The 23,114-nt window shown below is 51.9% G+C and overlaps 2 protein-coding genes across 6 annotated transcripts in view; one reads left to right on the top strand and one right to left on the bottom strand.

Moving 5' to 3' along the window:
- The first annotated feature begins 5,154 nt into the window (after window positions 1–5,154).
- DLK2 (delta like non-canonical Notch ligand 2) lies at window positions 5,155–19,606 on the top strand. Its single transcript, XM_038395418.2, is given in 13 exon segments — window positions 5,155–5,366; window positions 8,678–8,779; window positions 11,001–11,048; window positions 11,051–11,063; window positions 15,118–15,202; window positions 15,204–15,239; window positions 15,241–15,250; window positions 16,428–16,448; window positions 16,451–16,552; window positions 16,555–16,570; window positions 17,205–17,373; window positions 17,375–17,450; window positions 17,453–19,606. Coding segments are annotated over 12 exon segments (1,179 nt in total). The 5' UTR covers window positions 5,155–5,366; window positions 8,678–8,706; the 3' UTR covers window positions 17,983–19,606.
- Window positions 19,607–20,888: 1,282 nt separating this feature from the next.
- The window catches only part of ABCC10 (ATP binding cassette subfamily C member 10), a 29,732-nt gene continuing 27,506 nt past the window's right edge, over window positions 20,889–23,114 (bottom strand). For all 5 annotated transcript variants that reach the window (XM_043511546.1, XM_038395412.2, XM_038395414.2 and 2 more), the window contains exon 22: window positions 20,889–21,455. In XM_043511546.1, coding sequence (XP_043367481.1) covers window positions 21,320–21,455 — 136 coding nt within the window. In that variant the 3' untranslated portion in view covers window positions 20,889–21,319. The remainder of the gene's footprint in view (window positions 21,456–23,114) is intronic.

The raw sequence follows: 23,114 nt of genomic DNA, 5'->3' as shown, positions 1-23,114 counted from the left end.
CACAGCCACTCTCCACAGGGTGACAAATTGCTGAAATGGTGAAAATTACCCAGGAAGAGCCAGAAGCTGTTTCACCTTTGCCCTTAACCCTCTCTTCTCTTTCTGCCACCCCCACCTCCCCAGTACACACACTCATGCTCATATCCCTGCTGCCCATGGAAGCTATTTCTAAGCAATCCCGGGCATCTGGGGAATGAGGCTCTGAACAAATATCGGAGCGTGCGCGTGCACGCACACACACAGACACAGACACGTGCTGCTTCGTTGCTGCAGAGTCAAATATAGACCTTGGGGAAGGGGGAACAATGGCAAGAGGGTTGGGTTACATTGCCGCAGGGCCAGCGGGCTGCGGGTGTTTGTTGTGGGCCAGAGTGGAATGGGAAAAGCAAGGGGGAGGGAGAGAACATTTGTTTTTAATATATAACACACACACACACACCCCGGTGCTGTGCTATGCTGTGCAGCATGTGTGTGTGATTGACCTGGAGTGAGAGCCAAGCTATGGGATGTTAAATTGAGTTGGCAGCTCAGTGGCTTTGTGGACCCTCTCCAGCTGGTTTCCGCTACTCCCCTGTCTCCTGGCCTGGAGGTATTAGAGGGGGCAGGAAGGAGTGAGTGTCACTGGGCTTCTGCACAGAAAAGTGTTTCTCTCTTTGCTTCGGAGAAGGTTTCCTCAGTGGAGGGGAAGCCGCAGCATCACCTGTTCTCTCAGCCCAGCATCTGCCTCATGCCCCGATGTCCAGTTGCCTCCAAGGAACAGGCTCCAGACAGCAAAAGAAAGGGAAGCAGGTCCAGCTGGTTTTGACAGGTACTTTTTCTGGCTGTATGTGAGTGGTGACAGCACTTTGGAAGAGTGGCCTAGGAGGGGCTGTTTAGCTGGCACGTGCCAAGGGAGTGAAGCACAAATGCAGCAGGGTGACAGGTCACCCCATTCCAACCCCAGGTTCCCACTCTGTGGGATTTCCTTGAACAGGGGAAAATCTCTGGACAGATCTTATGGCTAGAAAAAAATCCTTCCTAATTCTGACACAGCAGCTGTTCAATGTGAGAAGCCGCTGGGGATGGCGTAGCAGTGATCAGAGGCGAGCAGAGCAGGATCTAAGCCTGAGGTAGGGGGCAGGAATTCCAATCTCCAATCTCAGGGGCTGCAGAAAGAGTTGTCTTTCCTGATTAGGTCTCAAAGAATTGGACATTCTTATAGCAAGTCCTAGACCAAGGATTCAGCAGCGGCAGGTTGAGAGCCCTCCAATTCTGAGGAAGTTTCACTCTGAGCCCCTAGGGCTAGATAAGAAGCTGCAGGTGTTCTCCTACTCCTTTTTCCCCTCTGTCCCCTTCTCCCACTTTCTTTACCCCCCTTTTCCCCATCTCTTACTCTCTGTAAGAATCATACAAGGACCATGGTTAAAAAGTGAAAGGAAAAGTCACATTTGTTTAAATTCACCCATTTTTTCCTCTCTCAGTTATTGAAATTATTTCTGTTCCCTACCCTACTGCCTATAAGTTTATATCTCCAGTGACCAAGTGTCACCTCATGTACCCAGATGGCATTCACTCAGTGCCACAGCTCTCACCCTTGAGAGGAACAGAATGGAAAACCCTGGGTCCTGTACTACTTACTGCAATCTAAGCCCATCTCCCCCTTTTACAGATCCTGGTGAGTTGTATGTACATGCACACACTGATCTTAACATGGAGTGCTTCTCATTATACAGGTACACACACATTCACTCTGTCAGAGCAGACATACACACTGACACCACCACAAATACATAACACACACACTCAGTCCACCAGCACACACAATACCACTGGCACTCAGAGGTCCTTATCACTCAAATTAAGAAAAATATAATCTAATTGTATGGGACCCTGTTCCCATAGTGGCCTCGCAATGCCCAGCAGTCAGTCCAAGGGCAATATCACAATAAGAGCATGTGAGAGCAAGTGAGGACAGGAAACACGGAGAGATGTGAAAAGTGAGTAATAGCAAGTGCCTGCTACACCAGGGTAGTGTCCGAGGAAGCTGGTGCAGGCAGTACCATTTGAAGGAGGAGGAGGGAGGGAGGTGAGCAGCCTAAGCCCCATAGCAAAGGTGCTAACAGTGCCAGCTGCTGCCTGGGCTTGGCAGAGCAGAGGGAGCAAGTGGGGATATTGGGCAATGGTCAAAGAAGATTGAACAGCAGGGGAGTTCTTCCTGTTCTTTTAGCAGTGCCAGCCAGGGAGGGAAACCTCTCCTTCTGCTTTTAGTAGAGGAAGGGGAGATGTACTCTCCTCCTCACTGCTCCCCTTTACTGTAATGCCTGGTATCAAGAGAGGTAGGGTCATAGTTGTAGACTGAGTCTGGACACAAGGGCCTTGAAGAACAGTGCCTTCCAGTGACTTGGTCTCCTAGGCGCTATGATAATACAACTACTACTACAAAGATGAGGCAAGTGACTTTGTAGAAGATGGAGAACCAGGATAGAGCTGGAGCAGGATAGAGCCTCCCAGGACAGAGCTGGAGCAGTTCTGTTTCATGCACATCTGAGCAGATGGCTGAAGCATCTTGAAGAGACTGAGGTATGAATCTGAGGGGCCTCTGGAGACCATGGAAATGGGTACTCATGCACCCTGACTTGTGAAGGGAGCGATTCAGCAAAGAAGGTCTAGACAGACAGATTGAGGTGCAACAGTTTGCTCAGAGACTAGGGGAACTTAGGGCCAAGAGGAGAAAAGAGACAGTGAGAAGGGAGGTGGTTGAATTGTGGTTACAGCTGAGCGTCCTCTCCATCCAAGAGGAAAAGTGTCTGTCTGTTGATGTTTGAGTTAAGAGCCAGGTGTCATCGTGTGTGACAAAAGGGGAGGGAGGTGCAAGGAGAGGGAGTGAGGGTGATTAGCATAAAAGCAATAGTGAGGTAAGTGAAATGATGTGCCCCAAGTTGGAAGGGGTGGACAGAGAAGAGAATGGTGTCTTGTATGACAAACATATGAGGCACAGTTACAGAGACAGGTGAGATCCCAGGTTGGGAGGGAGCAGAGACACCAGCCTGAAGTCCAAGAGGGATGTGTAGCCCATGTCAACGCGACACTAAGGTCAGGGTGAGGGATCCCTAGATGACAGAGGGGAGGAGGAGAGTGCCTGAGGAGAGTGCTTTCAGTGCTCTGGAGTTCAAATTGAAATGGACCAAGGATGCTGTGGGCAGTGAGGGTGTTGCAGAGATGATTTTCAGCTGTATTTTGTTTTGAAGAGTACATTTGATCTGGGGCCACACTTGACAGCAGTGGGGTCAAAAGTGATTTCTTGAGGAGCACTACAGCTATGAGTGTGGTAGGGATAGAGCTGCCAAGAAATGAATGGATGATCACAGTGCTGGCAGAGAGAGTCAGAGTGGAGAGAACAGGGCCTGAGAGAAGGTAGTCAGATGTGATGAGCATGGATATGGTGATTTGGGAGGATTGGGAGACAGGGAGCGCAGAATTAGTGGCTGTGATGCTCTTGTTAACTGATGCAGTTCTGGAGTGGTAGGAAGTGGCAACTCTGGGCAAGAGGTGAGGGGAGAGAGGAGAAAGTGGGCAGGTGGTGGAGCAGATTGGTAATGCTGAAGAGTGAAACTTGCAGGGCCTTTGGATGTTACGCAGCAATAGACAGGAAGGTGCCTTCCTGGGTAGAGAGGGGCCTTGCAGAGAGGACTAGTTGTTCTGTCTAGCTCTGATGAAGAAAGCTTTGGGGGCACCAGTACTCTCCAAGTGACCTCTTGAGGGCTTAGAGCGTATCCATGTAATGGAAGGTTCTGGAGAGAGCAAGGAAACGTAGAGTTTTAGAGAGGCAAGTTGGTTTGGAGATGCAGGCAGAACAATCAGATGCTCCCCAGGGGTCCTTGTCACCACACAATAAAGATCCTTTTTTCAGATTAGCAGCCGTGTTAGTCTGTATCTGCAAAAAGAAAAGGAGTACTTGTGGCACCTTAGAGACTAACAAATTTATTTGAGCATAAGCTTTCGTGAGCTACAGCTCACTTCATCGGATGCATTCAGTGGAAAATACAGTGGGGAGATATACATGCACATGCAGACACAAGCAATCAGCTGACTGAAGATGGGGCTGACACACCAGTAAGCTTCCTGGAGATCCTTGCCATCTTGAGTGGATGGAGAAGAAGAAGGTGGTTACTGGAGATCAATTAATGGCTTGTGGATGGTATGAAGAGGAGGGCTGGAATTCACAGATCATTCAGATTACTTTTCTGATGGGAGGTGACTGTCAGAATTACTCTGTCTCTGCTTTAAGCAATGGACTATCCCTTGGGGTGAAAACTGGAAGAGCTTGTAGGGCAGTCTTTAACTAGACAGGAAGGGGCTGAAGGAGGAGCTTTCACTTAATTCAGATAATTTAGCATGTACTTTCAATATAAACATCAAAATAGAAGATGGAGACATTTTTCAAGAGATGATTAATAATGGGGGGAATGAGCACTGATGTATGAAAATGTATGTAGAAAAAAGCAGCAAGTGTGAACAGGAAGACTCGATCAAGGCAGGCCTAGATAATGCAGTGATTAAAATGTGACATCTTTGTGTGGTTGATTCACACAAGGACTCCCAATGTTGCTCCTGTTGCTGGAGCCATACTGGTGCTAGTGCCACTGGGAGAAGGAGAGAAATGCCAGAGAAGCCAAGACCCTGCTGTGTTATGGGAATCTCTTGCCCCATTCTCCATGTGGATCTGAAGCTGCTTGCAGTCCTTGGTTCTCATCCTCTGTTCTCAGCAGGAAGCCTGGGTTGGGTGTCTCTGCTGGTCAGAGGTCTCCATGAAGCAGATTTCGGCTGGCTGCCAAGCAATATGTGGGTAGTTAAATCTCCATGACCACTGTGACATGGGGGTAACCCAAGAGTTGGCCTGGGGGTTTCTCCTTGTTCACATCTGTTTCCCAGCCCTTGGGGCTGGTTCCTGGCACCCAGTGGTTCTCCTTCCTGGCCTTTCATTCCCTTGTATCCTTCCCCACGGGATGTCATTCCCCACTTCCTCTCCTCACTCATATGGGACTGTAGCACCCCATCAGTGGGAAGGGGTTGTCTATTCAGCGCCACACTCCCTTTCCGTGTTTTCCTGGACAGACCCTAGAGGGCTCTAGTGCCATTCCAGATCCCAGGACTGGACAGAGCCAGGGGGAACAGGGCCCTCTCCTCCCTCTCCTCTCCCCTGCTCTGCTTTGGCCAGTGGCGTGTACCTGCCCCCCACCCCCTAGGGGAGCAAGCACAGGGACAAAAACCTTGGGGCAGCTTCGGCGGGGAGGCGGAGGAGGAAGATCTCCTGAGAGGGGGCAGGGAGGCGTCAGCTCAGGCAGAGGCGGCTTCCCCGCTGCCAATCGGGCCGGAGCAGGTGAGAGGTGAGTGGGGCAGGGCCGGGGGCTGCCTGCGGCGGGGGGCGGGGGGGGGGGGGGCTCTGGGGTTCCCGGCTCCCGCTCGCCGCCGGGCTGCGGGAGGCGGCCTGTCCCGGGGAGGGCGCAGGGATGTGCAGCACACGCAGCCCCTGCAGCCGGCCTGAGCGCACGGCAGCGGCGGGAGGCGCCGCCGGAGCGGGGAGCCTCGCAGCAGATCCGCAGCCATGCGCCTCACGAACCCCCCGCCGCCGCCGGGCCGGGCCGGGCATGGCAGCCCCCCTCCGCGCTGCCCGGTTAGGACCCCGGGAGCCCAAGGAGCCGCTGCGATCGCCGAGGTGAGGAGGCGGAGGCGGGCAGGACCGGCGGGGGAGACGGGGGGGGGGGGCTGCGGGCTGGGGAAGGAGTAGGGGCGGTGGGCTGGGGGGGGCCGCGAGGGGAGAGGGAGGATCGGCTGCCTACGGAGGAGGCGAGCCGGCAGCGGCGCGGGGGGGGGGGCACGCAGGAGCCGGCAGAGGTGCTGCCCCACGCCCAGCCGGGAGTCCAGGCTCTCGGTGCCCAGCGGCCCTTTGCCGGCGGGCGGAGGGGAGGCGCCCCTGCAGGGCCGGGGCGCCTGGGGAGGGGGATGTGGCCGAGGTGAGGCGGGGGCGGCACGTGTCTGCACTAAGCGAGCGCCTTGCAGCTGGCTCGGGGGCAGGACTGGAGGCGTCTGCGGCGGGGCCGGGAGATCTGGCATCCCGGGTCCCGCTCTTCTCGCTCCATCCCGCGGGGCAGGGCCGCTCTGGGCTGGGGGTCAGGCTGGATGCAGAGGCCCCGCCTGAGCGCACAGGAGTCAGGGCGCTAGGCAGGGCTGACGGTGCTCCCCCGCCCCAAAGCACTGAACCTCGAGGGGTGCACCCAAGGGGCAGCAACCCCCTGCACACTCCATGCTGCCAGGGGGAGATCGGGCCCTGGCCTCAAGGAGCCACAACCTGGAGCTAGAGCAATATCAGGGTGTGCTAGAGAGAGATTCAGGGCCATCCCCTCCAACAGCATCTGGGGGCAGGGGACAATCCTGCCACTTTGCTCTGAGGTGGTTGCTTTTTTCAGCGGATCCACTTGTGTGTCTTCATTACAGCTAGGTTAGTTTAACTCCCTCGCCCAAAAAAGAGAGAGATGTAGGGAGCCCCTGCGCCCCCACCTCCAAAGTGTGACACTCGCTTAGCAAGCAAACTCATGTGTCTGTGAGGTCAATGCTAAGGAAGCAGAGAGGTCAGGATGGCAGCTCTAGGTGAGGAGTAGAGCTTAGAGGTATGAGCCATAGCCCCTGAAAACCCCAGCCACCAACGCTCCCCCAGCCACCAATTCACGCAGAACCCGCTGATCTGGTAGCCCGCAGAATCCCTACTCAGCAAGCCTAATAAATACACGAGTACAGTATTGAAAGGAGAAAGTTCCCTCAGTTCATGAGAGTGACCCAGGGCTTGGAATAAAGACCTAGCCCCAGTCCAAATACTGCTCATACTGCCTTTGTATTGTCAGAACACCTTATGTTTATTTAGAGCCTTTAATCCCAAAGGATCCCACAGTCTTTGCATGCTGCCTCCCCACTAGTGCTGGAAGGTGCTGCCTGAGCTGCAGGTACAGTGTTGGGAATAATGTCCACATTTTGATGGTCATGGCTCAAACTGGGAGACTTCATGAGAAATCTAAGGGAAAATGACCTTTTCAATGACATGTGGTATGAGGCTCAGCTCCTAAGGGCTCAGAGGAGCAGACTGCCAACTGTTCAATCATAATCCCTAAATTATTGTATAAGATTCACAGGAATCACTTCACCCTCGCCTGAAATGCAGCAGCTGTTCAACAGCTCACACCGACACTACATAGCACTTTAGGACAGGAAGTGAAGGAGAATCCTGTGCCCAAATGTAACTGCAGGGGGAATTCAGGGAGGTAGAATGTAATTATCTGTGGTGGGATTTGGTCAGGCTAATCAGAAGTGCCATGGGACTTGTAATGACCACAGGTGGTTAGAATCTTTGTTCTGCAACTCATTTGAATGATGCTTCTAGCAGCACCGTACCTCTAAGACAACAGGACAGTCCAGACTCAGACCAGCCCCCTGCTGAGGTACCAGCGTCACTTCCTGAAGAGTCTGTCTGCTGCCTGAATCCTAGGAAGTCTCCATCCAAGTATTAGCTCAGCCCAGCACTACATTGCTTGCAAGCCATCCTTAAAGTAGAACAGCCCCTGTCCTTCCCATCCACATGTTTGGGTAGAGTCCCTCCATATGCTCATCATTCTGCAAGGAAAATTGCCTGACCCTTCTGATCTGGTTATATTTCTTTCCCTATTGTGTCAATTGCCTGCCCATAACAGTCCCAATGTGCCCCAGAAAGCTATGAAGGAACACGGCCTTTTTGGGAAGTAGTAGTGCTGCTCCAGGAGGGCAAGCAGTGGATGGAAAATAAATGGACTCAGAAACATTGGAGCTACCAGTGGCTCTGCAGGAAGGCAGGAGAAACAGGAAAGAATGAACTACAGTTAATTAGAAAGGGAATCTTTGCTTTTGCTTCTTTAAGCTTTAACCCCAAATCTAAGGGCCTTTACCCCACTCCCATGTCCTGCAAATGTTGCTCCTGGCAGTACTGACCACTGCCAGAATTGGAGGGATTTATTTTCCTCCCTCCACCTTTTGAGTCTGGCAGAGACAGAAGCAATTTCCCTTCTTAGCCATCATCAGCTTTATTAGGTTTGCTAGCTGCAGCTCAGAGTCTAGTGAGAGGACATAAAGTCACCAGCTCTTTATCTGAGTGCAGTTGGCTGCACTGATTGCAGAGGCAGTGAGGACTGAGAAGCAATCTCCTCAGTACAGCCTGAGCTGCACCTCAGAGAGTGTCACCCGTCCATTCAGACTGCAGTTAAGATGCATTGGTAGAGTCATGTGGGTGATCTCAGTATTGAATAAAAATGGGCATGGTTCATCTATGCTGAGGAAGTGGGGTTGCTGGAGGGGAAGGCTGAGATACATGGATGGGCTCCAGTTTAATATCTTTAGTCATTATATACATTATACATATATATAATTCTGCTTTATACATTTAAAGGAGGCTGTTTGGAACCTAGAGCTCTGGTTGTCCCCATGAGAGGAGGTAGCCCAGAAAGACCTGGTGGAGAGATGTAGTGAGAATGTGACAAGTGGACAATCCTTGTAAAAATGCGTGTGAACTTAGAGAAATAGGATGATGGGGAGAAAGGGATGTGTGAAGCAAACCCAACAAGGCTGCATGGTGGGTGTGTGTAGGGTTTTTCTGACTGTTTTCTTTATGTCCCTGTAGGTGTTCATCTCGGTGGGGCCACATTGACCATGCTTAGAAGTTTCTGTCTTCAGCTTATGTCCTTGGTTTGGATCCTCTTGGCCCATCACCATCTTGCCCAAGGTGAGACTCAGTAGACATGTGTCTTTCTCCTGTGTCCATCCTTCCAAACCCACCTTGGTGCCGCTGAAGTCTCCTCACATCACTGTTGTCCAGCAAAAGGAAGCTGATCCGACAGATGAGAGCAGAGGCTCTGCTTAGCCAGTAGGCATACTGTACATGAGTGGCTGCTGTCAGAAAGGCTCGTTGCTCTGCTTTCCAGGAGTGTCATATCAGTGCAGTGCTAGGCAATGCCCAAAGGGACAGAGGGTAGGACTCCCTTGGGCTGCATAGGGAGCTCACTCACTTTCTGTAAAAATGGCTGGATTATGGTAATGGACACAAAAGTTCCAAGAGGCAGGGAAAGGCAGGAGGAGTGCAAAACGCCAGCTTGGATCCTGAATTTGCCCCAGTTAAGTGGTGAAGCCACAAAGCACCCATCATTGCAGAGTGCTTATAGACATGAAACAAGATAGTACTCAGCCACAGGCTGAACTGGCCCCACATGCTGCTCCAGATTAGCCCTGGCACGTTATGGGAGTTTCTAGTCTTGGTCTGGGCCAGAGGGAGTCTGCCTCCGGCTTGCAGTGAAGGCCGTTAGGATACAGTGAGGAGAACACGCCATCCCTTCTGACTTCTCATGTTCCAAAAGTCTTTTGCTGGCAGCCTGATATAAGCTCTGTTGATGGGATCCAGCACAGGCCAAGGGGAGATGGACTCAATCAGCTACCAGTCCTCCGTCTCCAAGACGGGGGCTGAAGGAGGCTCAGTCCCCGAGATAAGAGGTCCAATTTCCTGACATTTGCTTCTGCTCTCCCATTCCTACCCCATGCGGGTCTCTCTTCCTGCTCTTTTTGTCTTACTCCAGCCCATGTTTCAGGTGTGCAGTGACACCTGCTGGAAAGGGGGCAGGATGAGAAGCTGTTTGCTTTGTTTGTGCCCCGGCTCTCAAAGCCTAAGAGTAACAATGATGGGGAGTGGAGCTCCTGCAGCTTGTCCCAGCCCCAAGATGATGTGGGACTGAGCGCTCTGGATTCAGTCTAATGGCTACTTCTGAGCCCTGGAAAGCCACCATGTCTCAGTGATAATCAGTGAATAGGAAGAAGAGAGCAGGTGACCCGAGAGGGAGAGGCAGAGAGCAATGAACAGGAGGGAAGAGGGCTGGAGATGAAAGGAGACACCTGACTGAAGAAAGGAGGCCAGTGGTGGGGAGGAGGAGCAGCGGGGCCAGACCATGGTTCAGTTACAGCCTTTGGGGCCTTTAAATAAATAAACAGAACTTGACACCTGTCAGGTAATAATGCCCCACTCCTGCCTTCCTCTCTGCAACAGAGTGAGGGATTGTTACTCACAGCCTGGCCTTGGCAGAGCCTCGCAGCATAGCACTCTGAAAGCATCTGCAGCCCTAGGGATAGACAGTGCCAGTCCAGCCTCACTCACCTCATATCTTGGGGAAACGTGGCTTTTCCCAAAAGACACAAATGTTTTAGAATCTTTAGAATAGAAATCCTTTCTCAAGGCCCTTAAGTTCCTCAGACTTCTGCTCGGAAGCTAGTCCTAGACTTTACTATCATTATTATTTATTATAGTAGCACCTGGAGGCCCCTATAGGATGAGTCCCTATTGGGCTGGGTGCTGTAAACCCACAAGTAATACACATTCCCTCCCAGAACAGCCACAGACTTAGGAAAGTGCCACAGACGGGGTGGAAGGACATGATCCCAATACATAATTTTCAAGCACATTGTTAGTTTTCTGAACAAAGACAGTGTTCATTTCATCAAGTCAGAGCCACCTACCTGCTGTGTCTTGTCACAGCCCTAGACTGTGAGCTCTCTGGAGCAGGGATTGTCTTGTTTATACAGCACCTAGTACCCCCGTGCCCCTAATTCTTGATTGGGGTCCCAAAATGCTGTGTCATACAAGTACTAACTGTTTCTGTGACACTGCTCCTCACTGTCTGATCCTTCCCTATGCAGATGGTCTCTTTAAAGCCCTCATACCCGGTGGGGTAGTGGACATAATGAGGGGCAGTCAGAGATAAATGAAGGAGGGGGAAGTGAGCACGTGCAAGATAAAAGGGGTCTATCGCCCCAGGGGCCCTCAGTGTGGATAGATCTGACCTAATGGGGCCCTTGGCATGAGCAGGTTCGGACCCCTGGGGAGTGCATGCACTGGTTTATGTTAGCAGTGCTTGCTTTCTGACTCTTGTGCACTAACTCCCCACTCTCTGCCCTGTCTGCAGGTGATGACTGCAGTGAGCGCTGTAACTTGGCCCACGGCTGCTGTGACCAGGCGGCAAGTGCAGGTATGGTGTCTGGAATTCCGGGTGTGGGTGCATTGCAAACTTTAACTATTCGTGGGACAGCTGATCTCTGATTCCAGGGACAGCTGATCCATGCACTGTTCCCTGGGACATCCAAACCCTTTCCTAGGTCAAGGAATGCAAAGGGACTCATCCTACTCACTCATCCAAATTTCAGTCCCCAGGCTCCAAGAGTCACATACTCCAGCCAATTGGATGGACCACCCTCCTGGTGGGAAAGAGTTGTGGGCTTTAGCTTCAATGCCTTTAGATCCCACCTGAAGCAACAAACTTGCAGTTCTGCAGAGGCAATGTGCCCCTATAATCTCAACAGCAGTCCTGATAGGCAGCACAGCAATGTGTGAGACTACTAGGGATCCTCAGGGCTTACATATTACGGTGATGGATATCCTAGACAGAGAATGATAGCCACCCAGACAGCAGGAAAAGGTAGTACTGTAAGCTGCTTTAGACTCTGAGCTCTTTGGGGCAGGGACTGGTCTTCCTGTGGGTGTGCAATGTGGGTACTTGCAGAATACATAACATACATGATAACAGAAGGCCACAGTAGCGTTGACACCCACAACAGAAAGAGCAGCATTAGCTAGAATCCTGGGCATAGGGTTCAGTTATAACAGTGTCACTGAGCCGTACTCTCTCTGTGCTACTTGTTGCAGGTGGGAATGGGGGAACCCACTATGGCTCAGTTCTGTAGTGATGGCCTCTAAGACAGTGATGTTGGATGGTTTTCAGGGTGGCCAGCTTGTATAATTTTTGGTGGTGCCCAGAACAGGTCCAGTCACACCACCCCTTCCTCCCTAAGGGTCGGGAGGGACGTTTGGGTGCGGAAGCGGGAGATGGTCGGGCTCTGGGAGGGCATTTGGTTGCGGGCTCGAGGCTGGGGCAGAAGGGTGGGCCTCTGGGAGGGGAGCTGGGGTGTGGGGTCTGGGTTGGGGCAGCAGTTGGGGTGCAGGGGGACAGGCTCTGGGAGGGAGTTGGGGGTGCAGGGGACAGGCTGGGGCAGGAGGAGTGGGTGCAGGGGATGGGCTCCGAGAGGGAGTTTGGGTGCGCGGGGATGGGTGCGTGCAGGAGGGGGCTCAGGGCTTGGACTGAGGGTTTGGGGTGCAGGATGGTGAGGGCTCTGGGATAGGCAGGGCTGGGATGAGGAGCTTGGGGTGCAGACAGGCTGCCCCGGGGCTAGGGCCAGGGAGGACTTCCCCCAACCCTCTCCTCCACTGGTACTCGCCCCTCACTGTAGCCTCACTGAGGGTGGGGGATGGGGCTGCCCCTTGCCCAGCATGGGCAGGAGCAGTGACCTGTGGGCGGGGCAGGGGGTGCAGGGTGTAACAACACTCACCAAGCCCCAGCTGCTCAGGTCCAGGAAGCTCCCCTGTCCTCCCTGTGGTAGTGGTTGCTGGAGGGGGAGGGAGCTGCCATCACATGTGGCTTCCTCCCCGGCTGCAACCTCCTGCCCCACACAATAGTCTCATGCGGGAGGGCTTGCCCCTTGCCTGCAGGGCAGGATCACAGAGTCAGACACTCAGGAAGCCCAGCAGCTGCTCAGGTGAATGAGGGTCCAGAGGTATCCCGGCTGGAAACCCACTCTGGGTGGGCCTCCCAGTGGATGCCGGGGGAGGGGAGCTGGGGCCCCCGGCTTGAATATTCCTGGAGCCCGGGCCACCACAGACTCATGTAAATCGCTGCCCCTGGCTGGTTTGGGGCACAAGAGGTGGCAAGGGCAAAGTCAAGTGATGCTGTGCTAGTCAGGATGATGGTCTTGCTGCCTGTTATTGAGGTGGGTTACAGAGGTGTTAGCTGCTGCCTCCCTTTTCAGGTCACCACTTGTTTCTGAACCCTCCTACAGATTGGCAGCCTCTTCTCCCCTTATCTGGTTCTCAGAGAAACTCTCTGGCTAACCTGGCTAGCTCCGTCCGGACTTTCATTGCCCACGATGTGGAGAGCTCAGAGCTTCTGCCATCTTGCTGGAGTCCATTGGGATTGTAGGCGCTGCATTGAGTTTTGTGAGGTTTAATTCTGTGATACGTTTGAGTCCGATTCTTATACCTTCCCTGCTCTGTCACCTCAGCTCAGTCTACTTTCATCCGGGTGCTCTCTTTCTCAGACACATAATCTCTTCTTTACCCACTGGGAAGTCAGGCACTGTCCAGTCAGGGAACACTTACAATCAATGCCCTTGTCCTGTTAGATCCAGAATGCTGCTGTGTACTGCAGGGGACTGGTTTCTCCATCACACTCTTAGGGTGAGCTTGTAGAATAAGGTAATACTATACATGGATCCACTCGGAGTACTGTATATGGCGTCACACTCTGGAGTTTGTGCAGTGCCTTGAGTCCCACAATTCAGGAAGTGTGATGGGGTGTTCATCCCACATTGCTGGGCAAGGGTTAAGTATGGACCTGAGAGACCAATTAACCTGCTTGCACATACCTGGAGGGTAGGCCAGGCCTAATTAGAGATAAAGCCCAGCTGGGGGAAGAGTAGGGCTTGTTTCTATAAAGAGCTGGGTGAGCCCAGCTAGGGAGGAGAGGAGGTAGAAAGTTTCTGCTCTAGGAAGCACCCTGATAGGAGGCTGAGAAGCAGGGCAGGCTGGTTTGGCTACGGCAGGAGTGAGCTGGAAGCCTGACTGGAGACAGGGACTCTGAGGCATTATAGCCTGCCAGAAACCGGTGGGGAGGGGGGAGGAAGGAATGTGCTGCTCCCTGGACAGGGGGTGTTCAAGCACAGGAGCCTGACAAGATATGGGGACAATCTGTAGGAGATGAGACATACTTGTGAGGAAGAGGCAGCCAGCTGAGGGCTGATATTTGGTTTTGTTGATATTCTTTGTTCTTGGTAAAGGACTCTATGGCCTTGGAAGGGCAGGAATTTTCAAATTGTTCTCGCCCTCTGGTGAGACCAATCTTAAAGCTGGAGTAGGCCAATGGACAGTAAGGGAAAACTGAGGCAAAAGTTGCTGCAGAGCCAGAGAGGAGGGGGTGTGTTGAGCTGGTAGCTTTGTTGCAGGAAGGAAATGGACAAATGATAGTAGTGGGGGGAAAAAAAAAAAGCAACAATGTACAAAGCTATGGGACCCTGGCGGGAATTCTGCATCCCTGATGGTGCCTGCCACCTGCCCTTTAGCTTGTCTGGAAAGTTACAGGCATTTTCTTTCTGTCTAATTTGATACTTGGATACAGAGCAGATTACTGGGAGGAGGACAATGTGGACTAGCAATTAAAATCAAGGCTGTTAGCCAAATGTCTGGGGTTCTGTTACTGGCTCTGCCTCTGCCACCCTATGTAGCCTTGTTGGGTAAATCCCTTTTCTTCTCTGCCTCAATTCCCACATCTGTAAAATGCAGATAATAATTACCTCCATCCCTTGGGAGAATAAGGCCTTAAATGTTGGGAAGGGCTTTGACGCTGAGAATGTGAAAGCACGTGCTGAGTGCTGCTACTCCAGCTTTTATGGGAGAAATAAAATGCAGTAGAAGCGTTTGACATGTACACACAAAATGTTACCACAGCCACGTTACCAGACCAGCGTATGTTTACGCTGCAGTCACGGGTGTGATTGCAGCTCAGCAGACATACCAGAGCTAGCTTTAAGTTAGCTAGCTTGAGTCTTGGAGCATGTTCTGCGGCATGATGGGCTAGCGCAGAGGAATTACCCACGGTTCCAGGAATACTTATACTGCCTGCACTGCCCCAGCCTTCACTGCTTCTGGGACCCAAGCTGACTACAATAAAGCTTACTTGGGTACATGTACGTCAGCTGCATTACACCTCATGATTAGAGTGCAGACATGTACAGGGTCCCTGTCATCTTTGCCTCCTCCCTTGGCCTTGATGGGCTCCCCAGAAGAAAGCAATTTTCTGCCTCCTGGGCACTTTGAGAGAAGACTTTCCAAGCACCACACACACTTACAGCAAGCGCAGGATGGTATGTGAAGATAGGCTTATGTAAGCCATTTACATAATCCACTTCTTGTCTATACTGTGCTGATATTGGGGAGGCTGCTGTGCTTGGACTGAACCTTCCTGTATCCTCTTGCAGGTGCGATCCAGGCTGGGAAGGAGAGTACTGTGAGCAGTGCGTGCGGATGCCGGGCTGTCTCTATGGTACATGCCATCAGCCTTGGCGAATGCATCTGTCACAATAGCTGGGCTGGGGAAGTTCTGTGACAAAGGTAGGTCCCACCAGCTGGACAGGAATCAGCTTGCTTCAGCAAAGGGTTCAGTGACTGGTAACTTGTTTACAATAAAGATCTCCAGGTGGGGAAAATGTGGGGGGGGGAGGGTCCAATTGCCCTGCAAAACGAGGGAGGGGAATGTGGAGGGCACAGGGATTAGAGGCATCAGGTGTCAATCCAACTGCCTGAGCGAATCTCCATGAGATTCTATTTTTTACTCTTTTTCACGATTAGGGCAAGAGCCCAGCACACATTCCCTAAATGAAAGGTTGATGTAGCTGTTTAGGTGACCAGCTTTTTCTCATTGTGATGCTTGCATTGGGGGCTGGGGGCTTATCTTTCTATCAGAGATTTGGCCTATCCCTTTTCCTTTCTACAGAAGGTGGTCAGGCTGCTGGGCTCTGATTCGCAGTTTGCAGGGCCCATGATGCTGTGACATCGATGGGCCTGAGGCAGTGGCATTAATGGTATTCACTGGCTTTCCCTCACTGTTGGATTGCTGATAGTTGCTTTCTATTTCCATCCGCACTTTCTGCCTTTGGCAGCCAGTTGGGTGGGATCCACTCACTCTGTCCACTTCAAATGGAAGTGAGTGATGAAGCAGCTTCGTGGCATAGCTAATCTGCCCTCCAGCTAGGGGTCTCATGGGTTCTGCTTTTCAGGCTGGAGGGTGTTCAGAATGCAGTACACAGTTATTCTACGGTGCTCAGAGCCGCAGGGCAGCTAAGGGCCTTCCCTTCTCTGCCTCTTGCTTTCCCTGCCATATAGAATGATGTAAAAGTGCGTTGAGAGCTGTACTGAAGAGTTTAAGGCAGGATGGGACCCACCAGCTTATCTAAACTCTGACCCCTCTATACCACAGGCCATTAAACCCTACTCAGCCACCCCCACTCCAAGCCCAATCACCAGAATTAGACCAAAGTTTTACAGCCCTCAGAAGGCTAAACTACTGTGTGGCACAGGCAGAGAACAGGAGGGACTGAGGTGCTCCAGTGCCTGAGGCAATGACAGGAAACTGAGTTTTACACCCCAGTGAGTTCTGTGTAAAAGCCATGCTGCTCGGAACTGAGGGAAGCTGCAGCTCATGATCATCTTTTCCCTTTGGGGTGGGGTTGACAGTTCTTGTTGGCACCAGCTTAAGCTCACCAAATGCCTCCCCTTTCTCTTTCCTCAGACATACACATCTGTGAACATGAGCCCCCTGCCAGAACGGGGCCGAGTGCGTCTACGACGGGGACGGGGAGTATTCCTGCCTGTGTCCTGAGGGCTTCCATGGGAAGGACTGTGAGCGGAAGACAGGGCATGTGAGAAGGCAGGGTGAGAGAGAGCGGCAGGGCAAGCGGAGATTACATAAGGCATTAGCTCCAGCTCCTACTCTACCAATCAATAGCCCAGCTTGGATCATTAGCTGTGGATTTCCATGTTTATGGCACTAAGCCAAAACCTTCCTAGTCTTTAGGGGAGCTTTAGTTTAGCTAACTGTAATGGCAGCTCCCACAGTGGATGGAGTCTGAGCTGTGATCAGAGGAGATTCCAGTCACTCACTGTTAACGTGGTGACCCTGCCTCTGCTTTGCACTCAGGGAAATTTACTGGGAGTCAGCCTTCTCCTTTGTAAGGTTTGGCTTTATGCTTTTCCTTATGTTGGATTTGCCAGTTACTTGGCCACACTCTCTAGAAGGGTGGGAGGTAACTGGGCTCCAGGTGTGTCTGTGCCTGTCCATAGAGACATCTTTAGTGGCCTTTCTCCCCTCTGTGCACAGGGACCCAAACACCTGCCCTTTTCTCTCCCCCGCTTGAGGGTGGAATTCCCCCTTGTGCAGAGAGCAAGCACAAGGCCTAGGCACCACTTAAGCCCACGAGTGCATTTCACCCTGAAAATGCAAGTCTATCTGGGGCCAGAGCTATGTCCTATCCAGGCCTGTGATCTGTTCCTGCTCTCTTGCCTGCAGGTTTCCATGCAAGAATGGTGGCCAGTGCCAGGACGAGAACGGCTTTGCTAGAAACTTCACCTGCAAGTGCCTGGCTGGCTTTATCGGTGCCCTCTGTGAGATGATGTAGATGACTGCCTGGATGCGTCCCTGTGCCAACGGTTCCACCTGCCATGATGGTATGAACCGCTTTTTCCTGCCAGTGCCAGGTGGGCTTCAAAGGCCGTTTCTGCACCATCAACATTGATGACTGTGCCAGCCACCCCTGCAAAATGGGGCAAAGTGTTATGATCGCATCAATGATTTTGACTGCTTGTGTCCTGACGGTTTTACTGGCAAAACTTGTGAGGTCTCCACTCCGGAACCGACCTGGGTCACCTTCTACCTGCCTGCTAACAGGGAGAACAACGGTGCTGTGAAAAGCACAACCAGCAAGCATCTCTGGGTTACGCAGCCCGAGCCAGTCAGGACTGTGGTTACTGGGAGGCGGGTTGCCAACCACAGCGAGAAAGTCAGTGGGGGAGGGCTGTTGAAAATTTCTGTGAAAGAGGTGGTAACCCAGCGGGACGCAGGGTTGAGTAAGTCTCAGCTGGTGACCGTGCTGGTGTTTGGGATACTCACAGCTGTGCTGGTCCTGGTGACCATACTGTTAATGCTGCGGAACCGGCAGAGAGGGCATCAGAGGTCAAATTGGTGCCAAAGCCCCTCACAGGCTGCAAGGAAGCTCCAGATACAAGAATGTCAAGTGGGCATGTTAAATACAGTCATGGTAGAACCCAGGAAGACAACAGAGCTGTGACGACTCTGGCACTCTCAGAGTGGGGCCCTGCCAGGCAGTCATGCCATGAACCCTTCAAACTATGCCCTGGGAGTCATTCTGGTTGGGTATCTCCAAAGTACTAAAGGTCTTTGGTGCAACCTGGTCTGTGATTCAGTGGGGAGGGGGTTTCCACAGGGCAGCGAATTCGTATTTGAAAACAGAACTCTCCAACAGGGTGTGACCAGTCTGCCCTGGATCTAATCCATCTCCATCAACCAGGCGCACCTAGGAGTCCAAAGCAAGGGCTGGGTCCGAACAGCCCGCTACTGGAAATGGCAGCACCCTGACTTTGTCAGCTAGCATCAGCAGACATTGGTACCATCTTATACTAAACCACGCTAGAAATGAGATTGATCATGGCAGAGCAGAAGAGGGGCATGATCCTCTGAGAAACTCAAACTCTGCCAGGCCCCTGGATGCTTGGCACTAGTGGTAGCACTAGGAATTACCATCTTTGGCCTACTGTTCACAATGGGGCTAGGACTTCTGAAGCTGTTGTGCTCTGTCTGCCCTTCTGTAGTGCTGTGGGGTTCCCAGCTCTTTCTGGTGGCCATAGTTTCTGTTCCAATTGTACAGTCCAAAGGAGTGAGCAAACAGGCTCCCTCCATAGCCTTGAGGTGCTGTGAGCTGGTTGGGAGAGACTCCAGAGGTGGCTTGAGAGCCCATCTTGCCCTGATATCATGTCCCTTCTTGTGAGAATGTTTTATACCTTGCTGCTGATGATCCATCTCTTTTCCCCCTTTACCAAACCATTTGAGCTGGTTTGTGTGTCTTCTACTGGTAATGCACAAAGCTCCTTCCCCACCCCAACACATGCTTCTGCTTCCCTGCTCGCTGAGGGGGAGAGCAGATGTGTTTAAAATAACAAAGCCATCTCCCCTCCAGTGTTGTGGAGGACTGGGCTGGTCCCTACCACATGCCCCTGCTGGTGGAATTGAATATGGAGGAGGCTGGAAGTGAGTTCTGGTTGGTTCAGTAGTAGTCCAGGTCCCAGTTCCTGACTACCTCCCCCAGGCACAGAGCTGGGAGTAAGCTACAACCAGCTATTGTAGCACCTTTCAATACAAAGTGAGGGCAAGGCGCTCTCTCTAGGGGATTCAGGGGCAGATTAAAGTTTTGGATCGCCCTGGGGAACAGAAAGGTAGCCCTACCTGCTTAGCAGCCATTAGTGCACCTTTCAGTAGGAAGCACACCTGTCCTGATCCCTAAAACACAGCAGAGGGAATAGGAAATTTAACCATGGATCTAGGTAATCTCCTGGCTGGTCCAGTCCAATCACCGTTGACAGAGCATTCACCCCCTCCCTGCCAGAGACAGCATAGGGCTACACACCATGCCTCAAACAAGGGTGAGAGAGTTTCCCTGTTTCTCACCACTGCCTCACAGCCTTGCTATGTTCTATTCAGGCAGGGTCCACAGACGCCATGCCACAGCCAAGGTAAAGGAGCTAGAGCCCCAGGTGAAAGGGCGGGCTCCTGCCTGGGAATGAGGCAGAGCAGGCAAAGGGGCTAGAGGGAGAGATTAGGGCTTTACAAGGAAGATTATTTTTTTTAATACACTAATGGATGATGTAACTTTATCAAATAAAATACCAGAACCAGCATGGAGCCTAACAAGCCCACGAGCAGAGCCCTTTGCTGGTGGTTTTCTCTCTTCTGCCCAAGTCCGCCCTAAATCTTTGCCAGAAGAGCTGCCCCATAGCCCCTCTAATACCTGATTCTCATGCTGTACCCCAGAGAGACCCTCTAATCCATTGGGCCTGCTAGGGGGTCCTCAATCCTATTACCCCCAAGACAGAAAGGCAGTGTTACAACTTGGGCTACAGCTCAATGAGCAAAGAGGGACCAGGGCATGCTGCAGGGATGCAGCTGGATTCTGCAGCCTCAGGTGCAGGAAAGGGGCACCTGTGTCTCAGATCAGCCTGGAGAAGGGTTTGCTTCTGCTATGCGCATCCTCAGAGTGGTGGAGAGAGGGGCTGTGTGGTAATGGCAGGGTCCCCAAACTGCACACTAGGAGGGAGCGAGATGGGTTACGAATCTGTCTAGTCTAACTATGGGCAGTGGGAGGGGAAATGGGGAGAGATCTCAAGCCAAAAGATGGAGGAAAACCCCCACCCATGGGGAGGTAAGAAGGGGAGGTTCAGTTTACAGAGGCCAGCGTCATTGTGTGGGAGACATGGATTCAAAACCCAGCTCTTCTGCTCCCTCATTCCCTGCCTACACCCCAGATCCCTAGGCTGGCAGGCTCCACCCTATCATGCGAGATATCCAGGCTTCATTACAGGAGCCTCTCTCTATGGCCAAGCTGGAATCAGAGCTGTGCTGAGGAGCTCTGAGGAGAAGATTTCTCCAGCCTCCTGAACCAGAAGGTTGTGGAGCTGGGGGAGGAGTGATATAAGATCTCCTTTGGAATAGTGCCACCTAGATTAACTTTGGAGGTCTTTAAACACCTGAAGGGTGTGGGGTCCCCCAACAGCCATAACAAGTACAATATGCAACACTGACACCATCTCTGGGCACTAGTGTGTACATACAAGGGGCCAGATCCTGTCCCTAACCCAATGCCCACTATTCAGTCTGGTGAGGCTGTGCCGTAAGGAAACCACAGCTCAGGGGAGGAGGTATCTGCAACCTGTGCTGGGCTCCCAGCGTGCGGAAGGGCTTACTCCAGCAGGACATGGTAGGGACAGAAGAACCATGGCTCCTAGGCACTGCCTGTCACTGGTGTCAGTATGGAGAGTCCTGGGCTGCAGTGAGGAGACTGCACCTGAAAATTGTGTGTGTGGGAATCTTCTGACTGGGAGAGGGACTGTGAGGAGACCTGGTTCTGGGGAAAGGGGAGCAGTGATGAGGGTGAGGGCCAGAGCCAGAGGAGAAACCGAGAGCTTAACAAGGACATTTGTTCTTTATTTTAAATCATGAGTCCTTCACTGGGAGTCACTGATTCACTTAATAGTAGAGAACAAACCCTCATTACACCAAAGGGATGCTGCCCCAAGCCAGCAGCATGTTTCCCCATCCTAGGACTCTTGACCCAGACCAGTAAGTTTCGGTCAAACCCCATCATGGCTTGGGAGACTGCTCCTCGTCCTCCCACCTAAAACAAGGTCCACTCTGAGCAGGACCCAAGCCAAGAGCCAGTGTTACCCTCTGCTGTCCTTTGTGCAGGCTAGTGCATCCCCTATGTCAGCTCCTGGCCCAGCAGGAAGTAGGTAGGTGCCTGCACCCACCAGCCTGTTGGGTTCCAGCAGAGATGGGGGTTGCAGGTGTGCAGCCAGGAGGTGCTCATCACTGGTCTCAGTCTCTTAGCAGAGAAGTCACTGCTGCCCACTGGTCAAGAGTTGCTGAAACAAGGAGTCTTCCCTCTTGCTGAGGACAGCAGGTGAATCCAGCTCTGCCACCTTCCCCGCATGCAATACTAGCACACGGTCTGAGTCCAGGATAGTGTTCAACCTGGTGAGAGCAAACATAGAAACATGCATTGGGGGGGGCGTGTCTTGGTCTGTGCAGGGAGAAATGCACCAAATACTGCTCCCCCATTCATTAGCACAGAAGCCTGAGACCCCCCCACATAGGCACCAATATCTACAGAGCCCTTCATCATAGTTGCTGGGGGAGCACTTATATACACAGGGATCACTCCTTCAGCACTAAAATGCAGCCATCTCTAGGGAGAAATCTGGGAGTTGTTTAACAGGACCGCTACACAACAACTTTCAAGACAGAGTGAGAACCTAGGAAGACAGCATTTCTAGTAGATGAGAGCAGGAAGGCTGGGAGTCAGAATACCTGGGTCACCTGCCTGACTTTTCCATCAACTGGTTTGTGAATTTGGGTGAGTTATTTTGCTAATCTGAGCCTCAGTTTCCCTATCTGTAAAATGGGGATAATGATACCCATTGCCTCCCGGGGGGCTGGGAGCCTAAATTCATTCCTGCCTAAAGCACACGGAAATACAGTGGGAGGATGTAGTATTATTAATGGTATTAGAATAAACTGCATGAAGTCACAGCACTGGAATTGGATCAGAACTGATATTAATAACCCAACTCTTACAGAAAGTACGAGTGGATCTTCACATGGACCCCAGGTGTTCAGGATCTCAGTTTCCCATCTCCCCCAAAAGACAGAACCTCCCGCAGCCCATGGTGCTAGGCTGGGGCACAAGAGTCAGTCCTGATGGAGTGAAAAGTACCAACAACTGATTCTCTTGCAGCACCTGGATTTCCCTAAAGGTCTCCCATCCAAGTAATGACTCAGCCACATACATAAGAACAGCCATACTGGGTCAGAGCAATGGTCCATCTAGCCCAAAATCCTGCCCTCCAATAGTGACCAATGGCAGGTGCTTCAGAGGGAATGTCCAGAACAAGGCAATTATCAAGTGATCCATCCCATCATCCACTCCCAGCTTCTGGCAGTCAGAGCTTTAGGAACACCCAAAGCATGGGGATGCATCTCTGACCATCTTACAACAATAGCCATTGATGGACCTATCGTACATGAACTTACCTAATTCTTTTTTTAACCCAGTTATAATTTTGGAATTCACAATATCCCCTGACAAGGAGTTCCACAAGCTTGACTATGCCTTGTGTGAGGAAATACTTCCTTTTGTTTGTTTTAAACCTGCTGCCTATTAATTTCATTGGGTGGCGCCTGGTTCTTGTGTTATGAAAAGAGGTAAATAACACTTCCTTATTCACTTCCTCCATACCATTCCTGATTTTATGGACCTCTATCATAAACCCCCCAAGTCGTCTCTTTTCCAAGTTGAACAGTTCCCCTCTTTTTAATCTCTCCTCAGATAGAAGTTGCTCAATACCCTTCATTATTTTTGTTGCCCTTCTCAGTGCCAGTTCCAATTCCAATGTATCTTTTTTGAAATGGGGCGACCAGAACTGCACACAGTATTAAGATGAGTATAGTCTACAGCCTGAGGTGGCCGGGCTGCAGGGCGCTCTTCCTATCCACCAGTCCCTTCTTTCCCTTGGAGCTTTTTAACCTAGTGGTAATGGCCCACATCAGGGGAGCAAGGGCATCCCTGGCCGGGAGGTGGCAGTGCAGTCTCTCATCCTCTGGCTGTCCTACAGTGCCCTCTACTGGGCAAGA

The sequence above is a fragment of the Dermochelys coriacea genome, chromosome 3 (assembly GCF_009764565.3).
Source record: "Dermochelys coriacea isolate rDerCor1 chromosome 3, rDerCor1.pri.v4, whole genome shotgun sequence".
NCBI lineage: Eukaryota > Metazoa > Chordata > Testudines > Dermochelyidae > Dermochelys > Dermochelys coriacea.
Note: the sequence above shows the minus strand (reverse complement) of the source record. Positions and strands in the feature narration are given on the sequence as shown.